Source organism: Apium graveolens, chromosome 3, assembly GCF_009905375.1.
Source record: "Apium graveolens cultivar Ventura chromosome 3, ASM990537v1, whole genome shotgun sequence".
In the NCBI taxonomy this organism is placed as follows: Eukaryota; Viridiplantae; Streptophyta; class Magnoliopsida; order Apiales; family Apiaceae; genus Apium; species Apium graveolens.
The window spans coordinates 27,095,606-27,106,553 of NC_133649.1; the positions used below are offsets into that span (position 1 = coordinate 27,095,606).

The 10,948-nt window shown below is 30.9% G+C and overlaps 1 protein-coding gene across 1 annotated transcript in view; it reads right to left on the reverse strand.

Moving 5' to 3' along the window:
- Positions 1–4,532: 4,532 nt before the first annotated feature.
- LOC141714019 (homeobox-leucine zipper protein MERISTEM L1-like) overlaps positions 4,533–10,948 on the reverse strand; it is a 7,996-nt gene continuing 1,580 nt past the window's right edge. Inside the window, exon 6 of the mRNA XM_074517568.1 lies at positions 4,533–4,562. Within this exon, the coding sequence (XP_074373669.1) occupies positions 4,533–4,562 (30 nt within the window). The remainder of the gene's footprint in view (positions 4,563–10,948) is intronic.

The window sequence follows — 10,948 nt, forward strand, 5'->3', positions numbered from 1 at the left end:
AGATTCCCAATTTTTCCTTGAATAAAATACTTCAAATCAATACTCGTCAATGGTTTGATTTCGAGGTAGTGGAGGAGTCACATCGGTCTCGCTTAAAACCCACAGCCTTACAAGTTCTATGAACCCGTTGTTGACAAAATTGCCCCATGTCAGAACTAAAGAAAATTCATATTTTATTCCGTGTTTCATAAATACGAGAATCTCATGATCGTTTGTTAATTTTAAATCTTGAGTCGTTATAGATTTTATCTTGTTTAAAGGCATGACATGGGTGATGTATCTAATACATACATGCATCATTAATCTAATTAAAACATGCATTTTCTACTCTACACATACTATTTATACATCATATGAAATGTGCGTAAAGTAAACGTGCAATAGTTATGGCCCAATCCTATGTGATCTTTTCAGGCTAATGAAAAGATCAAGGTCAGTCTATGTTGTAAAAATAACTATTACATATGTCTTCTCTATTGCTTCCATTATCTCCTTGGCCTCCATAGGATGCCTCCTCTTTCTCTTGTCCTTCTTGAATGTTACATTAAGAATTATACTAATGAACTTACAAAAGAACTCGAGTTACATGCAAGTCGTATTTATTACAAACCAAAAGAATAAACCATTACAACTAAGATCTTAAGGCCATAACTATGCACCATGCTCAAGTAACCATTAAAGAACATGATAGATCATATAAAGATGACATACTATTTATCACTTATCATGATTTAATCAAGAATAATAAATAAGTAAAGCATATGTCATAAGCACAAATTAAAAACGAAACCCTAACCACGCGGAAATTTTTGCAAAATCAAGTATTAGAATACTAGCAAAACATGTATCAGAATACTATTCCAGAAGCATGTATCAGTATACACACGATCCATATCCCAGTTACCAAAAACATGTATCAGTATACATATTTTAAGAGATCGCATACATATGAGTTATGGCAGATCTTAAACATACTAGTATCATCATAAAGAACATTAACAGATTCATCATATCATTCATATAACATAACTCTTATCATGGCAGACTCATATAACATAACTGTTATCATGGCAGACTCATCACACATGCATACTTGTAAAAATACAGTAAACATGTAACCAAATCAGCCCCTTATACACGTAGCTCTGATGCCATTATTGGGTTTCGAAGGTATAAAACGCAGCGGATAAACGTAAATAAAATAAAAATTTTGAAACCCAAAAACAGGATCCATGTATAATTATGGGAAGATTATGGAGATAACGAATCATACCTTTTAAGAGCTTAACTTTCACAAACTCAACGGAGATCCTAGCTATCACGCTTTGTGTCTACCTCTCGGAGAAACACCTCTATGGTATCCACACGAGCACCTTCAAGAACGTTTCACGAACTTTACTACAGAATGGATGTACTAGCCTCCTTCTTGACGATCTGAATTGCCTCTACCCCTCTTTGCTGCTAGGGTTTTCTCAAAAACGTACAAGCCTCTTTAACCTATCATTATGTATTTATAATGGCTGATTAAAAAGGCCCATAACAGCAAAGCCCAACCCTAGTAGGTATTGGATTAAATAATAAAAACGAATTTCTATTATTTAATTAATAACTAAGTCATACTTAATTATTATGGGCAAAAACATTCCTTCTAATTCGAATTTATATTATCTCAATTAAGTCTTAATTATAATAAAATTCAAATAATCATCAATTAATTTAAATCCATAATTTAAATTAACTATTCCATTAAGTGCTCTATTTGTGTGACCCTATAGGCTATTATTTAATTGGCAATAATTTTATTCTCTAATAAAATTATAAACAATGAGCGGCATCTAGTAATACATCATTGTTACCCAATTAAACAATAATTAAATCGTGATTAGATAAAACCTTTCGTGATTAATGTTTTTCGTGTAATATAATCCCTTTAACCATACATATTATAGATTAAACTCGAGGCATGTATTTAGTCATCCTCTTCAATATTTAATCCGGGTTTACTTGATCCATGAGTAGATTATCGAGACAAATCATTATTTGAGCATGGCCATGCTTTTATAATCTCACTCAATCAAGAGGCCAATAATATCTCTCCTAATTATAGGAGGGTTAAATCCTTTATCTATCATTCATATTTCTCATACGACTCATGATATACCCGATGTCCACTTTTATCATCAACCCATCAAAAGTAACTTTTAATGTAGTCAAAGTATATTAATACTCGTATAGAAATATAATGATTTCAAGTCAAAGGATCGTTACACCATTATCACTGTGAGTCTTTCTTATGACTTTATTAAACATAAAGAATCTCACTGTGGGTCTGTCCAGTACCATGTACTCTCACATGTACCTATGTATTGACTTTAGTATCCCCATACTTATAACCAATGAGATGTGGTTATCTTGTCAAACAACATACTAGTCTATCTATGTATTATTATTGTCCTATATAATAATACTCGACTAGGGACCTTTAAGAATACGATATATTATATAATCTCAAGTTCAAGTCATGTACTTAAACTATACAATTTGTATCATGATTCTAAAGACATTTATTATGCTAACAAAATATCGCAGTAATTAAGGTCATAATAAATACATTTATTGAATGATTAACTGACATAAAGATTATAAAAGAATAATGTATTACCTCTAGGGCACCTACACTAACAGACTTATCACGTATATAGTTCATATAGTTACGCAGTCTCACCAACAATCTCCCCCTATTTGATTGTTAAACCTAAAAAATAAATTAAATAGAGAGCATAACTCAACTAACAACTTGAAAAAGTAAAGTACCAGGACTTGTAAATAATGCTACTGGTTTTCTGGATCAAATACTGCATTTCCAGATTTCTTGAGTAACTGAAATGAATGATGCTTGTTCCTCTAGCACTGAACTGATCTTCAAGTAGTCTCATCTTCATATCCTTGGTTCTTCAGATCTCTTCCAGATAACTCTTCTCAGTTTTGAAGTAATCATCAGCAGCTTCTTTTGTACAACCACATTTCCTATGGAGAAGCAAATATCTCTCTTGCTTCCCCCCCTATGAGAATTAATTGCTTACTTCTGGAAAACAGCCTTATGAAGAACAGTGATGAACCAATCCACTTCTTCTGATAGCTAGGAAATAACCTTGTGGTTTATATATGCTTTACCTTTTTCCTCCTGCATGCTATTTCCCCCGCTTAGTTGAGGAATCCTCCAAACTTATTTTTAAGCTTTTATCTCCCCCTGAGAGAAGGAATGCATGCTGTTTTCTGAATGAGTTCTCATATTTTAATTGGTTGGAAAAGAAATAACAAGTCATAGTCTGATCAACCATGTCCCTTTAAATGTTATAAAGATGGCTTCACTATTGATCATCTTGTTAACCATTCTTCCCAACTTATTATACCTTCTAACTGTAAGATCACAATTATTAGTCCCCAACTATTTGATTCCAATCATAAATAGGTTCGAGTCCCTAAGTATCAAAAACCAGTGTTTAGGGATAGGTAATGGGATATGGTGTTTCTCTTTCTTCCTCACTATGAGTGTGTGATTCTGTTTTGTGTAACTCACAAGTGTTTAACTCTTCTCTCCACTCGTGTTTATACTCATTCTCACAAGTGTATCACTCCTCTCGTAACTCCAAAATCCAGTTGTACCCGTAAGGAAAATCACCTTAGCCATCCTTAAGGAGATCACAGGTGGTGTAATGAAAGTTCGTAAATCCCCATCCTTGTTAGACTTGTCAGATGAATCTGAGCCATAATCTACAAGTTACTAGTTTCCCTTTTAGGGTTCCAGATTTGAACTCTGGGAAGGTAAACAATGATCCAAAGAATTTAGCATAAAGATCAAAGTTTCCTTCTAATGTATGTGAAGACATTTCCTTGTGAGTCATCAGGTAAATCTGAATCATTGTCAACAAGTTGCCGATCTAAACCTATATCAGATCCACTATCCGCAGATGCATCCAGGGGATTTGAGCCTGGGGAGGTAGACACTGACCACTGACATATGGCTATTGGATCAGTATCCTCTCTTAAAATCTGTAAAGGCAATTGGTCCATTAAATAACCTTGAACAATCAAATCTGACCGTAAAATGGTCAAATCTCTTGTCCGTAAACTCTTTCTTTGTGTGTAACCTATTCATGTGCATCAAGAATTATTTATGTTTGAGGCGGTGACACTATATTGGATACCCTGATCGATATACGAATTTTAAAAGACGCACCCTGTTGAGAGGATGAACCTAGTAACTGTTTTTGTGCCTTTTCAGCCAATACATCTTTATGAGAAAATGTATGGGAGGTAGCAGTTGTCTCATTTTTGATACTACTCAACTTTGTAGGAGACAGAGCTGCTGAGTTGACTTCAGAACTTTCCTTATGTGGTGCAATAAGGCACTTTCTCCTTTACACTCATTCATACTTCATTTTAGGGGTAAGAGAGTTTTGGTTGGTTATGTTTCTGTGTTTGTCTTTACAGTCTAGGATAGAAGTTGTGGGTTTTCAACCTCATGACTATCAATGAAAGAAGGCCATTGGAAGCTGAACCTGCATTATCAAACATATAGCACAATAGATAGAATGCACCTTTGGGTGAATCCATACTTAATCAAAAATTCTGATAGTGTGTCATACCAAGCTCTAGATGCTTGTTTTAGTCCATAGAGAGCCTTGAGTAACTTGTATACAAAATTTGAAAATTTTGGATCTTCAAATCCAGGTGGCTGTTGCACATAAACTTCTCTCTCTCTCTCTCTCTCTCTCTCTCTCTCCTCTCTCTCTCTCTCTCTCTCTCTCTCTCTCTCCTCTCTCCCCTCTCTCCTCTCGCTCTCTCCCTCTCTCTCTCTCTCGCTCTCTCTCTCGCTCTCTCTCCTCTCTCTCTCTCTCTCCTCTATCTCTCTCTCTCTCTCTCTCTCTCGCTCTCTCGTGCTCTCTCTCCCTCGTTCTTTTGTCTCAGCCACCAGCAACGGAGTCAATACCGCGTACTGCACCCTCGCCACCACTGCATCGGTGGTGGCTCCACCTTTATCCCCCCAAAACACACACTTCAAATGCTTACAGATAAACAATACACACACTACAAACAAAACAAAATCCCCCCTCCATTTCTTGCAACCTTCGTTTTCCATCACGAGCAACGGGAACCACCGCCGGCGACTTAACGGCCGCGGTGGCTCCGCCCCTTTCTCTCTTCCACCGACGGCCAAACAAACTCACATACATAAAGCTTATTCTCCATCCTAATTAACTTTTGCAATTGAAACTATAATCACAACAACCAAAAGAAAACTCAATCTGTAAAAACCCTAAATTACTGTCCTATTTCCCCTTTAACTTATTTATGCGATTGTAACCCCCTTTTGTTGTAAAAAAATAAAATAAATCCCAAGCCCCTTTATTACATCTTATCATTTTTGTTACAGGTATAAATAAAACTCAAAAGCTACAATCTTACAATACACTGTCAAATAAATTAACCGCCAATAACAGCATTAATGATCTAATCCCTAATTATTCTCTAGAAATAAATTAAAGATAATGACAGTAATATAATAAATTTATGATAGGTAAAAGTGCAGTAGTTACCTTAACGTGATATAATTGAGTTGAGCTACACTTTCTGCTAACCACAATCTCCTAAATTCTCTCTGTCTCTGTTGATCTTTCACTTTCACCAGAAGTAGTATATACTAAGGTAAACTTGGTAACTCTTAATGGGCCATTATTTAAATATTTTCTTATAATAATATCTTCATCTAGACTTTTCCTTAAAAAATATCTACTCATTTAATATTTTTAAAATAAAAATATCTCACCTCTAGATTCTTCCTTAGGAAAATATCTACTAGCGTATATTTTTAAGTTGAAAATATCTACTAGCTTATTATTTTTAAATTGAAAATATCTATTCAAAAATATCTAACAAGCTTATATTATAAGCCAAGTATTTTATTTTATTTATTATTTTTCTTTATGATGAAAAGAGGGTATTGTCTAGCTCAATTAAAATAAAGATATAAAAATTTCCTAGACGAGTTTAAATTAAAATATCTTAAAACAATTATGGTTCTAATTTTATTGAGTCTCAAATAAATAATTAATAGAATTTAAATATAAAAAAATAATTTTACTAGGATAAAATAAAATAGTATTCTAAATAAAATTAATTAGCTGCTCAAATTTTACCAAAAAGCAAATTTATAAAATTATCGACTAATAAATATTATCGATAAATTAGGGATCTCCGCACACACAATAAAATTTTTAAATGACTATTAAAATTTTCCAAGAAATAATTCTAAAATCGCATATTTTATATTATTTATTTATTTATCTATCTCTTTATTATTATATTATATATTTTTTTTTATCGAGCATGAAAGCTAAATTTTGTCTAAGACGAAATTATAAATTTTCAAGGCGGTTTAAATTATATAAATAAAAATTAGAATATAACTTGAGTTTTGGCAAGTCGTTGAAATAAGAGCTTCCTTCGTGATCAAGTAACCTACATAGGATAAACGAGAATTAAAATATTTATCATTTTGTTAACATAATATGAAAATGAATAGAATTTCATAAACATGCTTGTTTCCTTTATATCGAGAACAAAAGAATGCTAAAGATATTTGGGGAAATACTTGAGCATCAAACAAATTGGATTGCCAGCATAACAAGTAGGATTTAATAAAACTATTGTATGTGAGCTGGGTTTAGTTGCACCACATGTAACTATCAACTTATAGCTAATTTAAACATAATGGACCATTTTGAGCCCCATAAGTTACCTCGACTAGATCACAGAGGTATCTGTATGGTGCAAAATTTTAGCATCAAAGTTGTTATCAAAGTAAAATATTGATTTTGAAGACCACATTAATTAAATATAGGCTATGGAAGTAAACGCCTAACACTACAAGGAAAAAGGCCAAATTCGTTCCAAAATCAATCGGTCGAATAAAGCCTAATTCAACCGGGCGCAGTTCGAACTTACCTAATTTCGATCGATTTTGAATCGGTTGTAATAAAGGGTAGTCGAATTTAGAAGTTCGGTAGTATTTATCAAAATTCGACCTTACTAATTACGACCGAAAAATTACAACCGTTTAAATTCGACTAGAAGAATTCAACCAAGAGTGGTGAAATTTGATTTTTGATAAAAAAATTGAATATCCCACCCAAATAAATAAATTTTTATGAACAAAATTTAAAAGTCCCACCCAATAATTAAATTCAAGCATATATGGTTGAAATATAATTCTAAATCGATGTCCTTCGGTCAAAATTAAAGAGCACCAGTTTCAAAAAAAAATCTCTAGAATTTGGTAGTTTCCAAAATCTAGTGAATTTTCCCACATTCCGGCAGCCCCCAATTTAACCCAAAACCACAGTCTGGTTTTTTAACTAATGACACTCAAAATTGATATGGAATCTCACATTATATCTAAACTTACAAACAAACAAAATAACCAATAGTTAACCGATTCACGCAAAACCAAGAGAACGCCGATTAAACAAAAAAAAAACAAATTTCACGAGAAATCAACCAAAACTCAATAACCTTAATATAAACTATTTTACCAATTCGCATAGGAAACATTTTAATCGGAGGCAATACAGTCAAAACTCATAAACAAGCCAGAAAAGGGCATAACTCAATGTCAGTGGAGATATTTCGGCCAGCACGAAAACTCAACAAAAAATTCTAAAAAATACTTACATACTCATGTTCAATGAGTTATCAATCATAACTGCAAATACATGGACTAAAACCCTAAAATTAAGTAAACAAACAATATTAATTCAAATTTAAATCAAGGAAAATAGAAATAACAACAACATCGATGTAGAAATAACAAAGAACTTCGATTTAAAAATAGAATATTGATCGGACACGGTAACAATTCGATTCAGGGCCTCAATCTTGAAGAACACAGGAGCATGTCTTCGATTTGGAGCATATTCTCTGTTTTTTCTGAAAAAAAGCAGAGGATGGGTGGTTTCTAATTGTTGGTCGGGTGTTGGTCGCGTGTTGGTGAATGATAAATGGTAGCTCGGCCGTAGCAAATTAGATACACTCAGCCTCTCTCTCTCTTTGTTGTCCGTCCCTCTCTCATTGCTGCCTTGTGCTTCACTTTTTCTAATTTCATGTATCACAAAATTATTTTGGCCCACTAACTATTAACAAACTAAAACTTGTTGCCTCGTACAACATAATTATTTTTCCAAGAACTAAAATTTAACATTTGGATAAATTTTATTCTCTCCCATCAACATATTTTTCTTATATATTTACTAAACTTTAAATAATTAAAAAAAGTTCAAAATATAAAATGAATAAATAAACTAAGTGAATATAATAATATATAAACAGGTGATACAGTTTTGATAAGATATAAAGATCAAAATAAATATAAATTCAAAAAATTAAAATATAACTTAAAATATTATTTTAATTGAAAAAAATAATGATATTCTTATTAGTGATATAACCAAAATTTCCGATCAAAGTAATTTATTTGGTTTGCTATTTTAACAGTCAAACATCAGTTTGCCTAGTACTTTTACCTAGTGACAGTTCTGAATTGGTATTCGGTTTTTTAAAAATATTTTTCATCAATCCAATCAATGGATGTCAATATATATATATTGGAGATATAACCAAAGTTTTAGATCAAAATAATTTTATTTGTTAGCCATTTTAAAAGTAAAACATTAGTTTGACTTGTACACCTAGTCCTAAATTGATGTTTTGATTTTTTTTAAAAAATATTTTCATCAATAAAAATGTAAAGATGTCAATAAAGACATATTTAGTGATATAACCAAAGTTTTGGACCAAAATAATTTTATTTGGTTTGCCATTTTAAAATTCAAGCATGAGTATGACTAGTAAACCTAACTAGAGTTTAGTGATGAATTGGTGTTTCAATTTTTTCAAAATTATTTTCATCGATCTACCATATGGATGTCAATAGATATATTAAAGATATAGCCAAAGTTTTAGATCAAAATAATTTATTTGGATTGCCATTTTACCGGTCAATTATCATTTTAACAAATACAACTAACTAGTGTTTAGTCCTGAATTGGTGTTTCAATTTTTTTAAAAATATTTTTCACCCATCCACTTGTATGGATGTCAATAATATATATTAGTGATATTACCAAAGTTTCAGACCAAAATAATTTTTTTAGTTTGCCATTTCAAAATTCAAGCATGAGTTTGACTAGTAAACTATCGAGTGTTTAGTAATCAATTAGTGTTTCAATTTTTTTTAAAATATTTTTCATAGATCCAACTATATGGATATCAATAGATATATATTAAAGATATATCCAAAATTTAGATCAAAATAAATTTATTTGGATTGCCTTTTTACCGGTCAAACATCAGTTGGACAAGTAGAGCTAACTAGTGTTAGTCCTGAATTGGTGTTTCAATTTTTTTAAAAATATTTTTCATTGATCTAACCATATGAATATCAATAAAATATATTTATGATATTACCAAAGTTTCAGACCAAAATAAAATTGGATACCGTTATTATCTCCCATATTCATGATTTTAAAATATTCACTAACATTTAAATATTTTTTATTAAAAATAAAATTTTGAAAATCCTAAATACAAATGAATTCCATTGAAATATATCTTCCAAAACAGCGGGAAATTTCCCTCACTTTTTTTTCAAAATTTTGAAAGTGTTTATAAATTTCCCGTCATTTGAAATATAAAATTTGACCGAAATCGGTTGAATTTAGCAGCTCCAAATAAATTACTTTATTACAGCTAAATTCGGCCCGATTTTTTTGTCAAATTTAGGGGCTAAATTTGACCGGTTTAGTTTCGCCCGTTTTATTTAACCGTTTTCGGTTAAAATTGGTTGTAAATATGACCATTTAAATACGATCGTTTGAATTCGACCGAGGCCGGTCGAATTTAGCCATGTCCAAGGGATTTGACCGCCCGTGGTCAAATTTAACCCAGTCGAATTTTAATTGGTTGTATTTAATATTATTTTCTTGAAATGGAAGGCGCCTCACAGATACACAATTAAAGCTTCTAACACCATATCCCCTACATCCAGCTGTTTAGTAATCATATCTATGTTTTTTCCCCTTCATAAATAATAATAAATAGACATGCTAGTTTATAAAATAAATATTATGTATGTAGGATGCCGAGTTGATAAAAAAAAAAGAAGTCCCATTTAATCAAAAATAGGAGATATATGTAGAATATAAAACATTAAAAAATATCCTATTGTATAAAACATGTACATTTCTCTGGCATTTAGGGTTTCTTTAGCTTGCAATACACTTTCTACTTATTAAATCTAAACAATCTTAAATTTTAATGAATTAATAATATTCTTATAAGATAGTTAGCAAAATAATATATTTTGTAATATTTAGGTTGCATAACAAGGTCTCCCATTTCCTCATTTTACTAATTTAATATTACTAACTATATCTTTTTTTAATATTTTTGTATTTATTCTAATGTATTAAACTTCCAATATTAAAAAACTAATAATTTAGATTTTAAAAAATGGATTCATACTTCATATTTTAGGTTCTTTTACCCAAATATATAAATTTATTATTTTAAAAAAGAAATTGAAGCATAAATATGTGAACATATTATTTTTAAAAGTACAAAATATTAGATATTAATATGTTAAAAATAATTTTGTCCTTGTAAAAAAAACATGTGTTGGATAATAAAACATTTAAAAACTTAAAAAAGTAATAAAATGGATGAGTAAATTATTTACTAGTAAAATAAAAATAAATTATATATGTATATATATATAGATATTTTTGATAATTGGAAAGGAATAATGTAATAATCACATTATTAAAATTATATCTTAAACATATTGCATAATTTATTAATATTTTGGTGTTTCCATTTAGGTTATATGTTT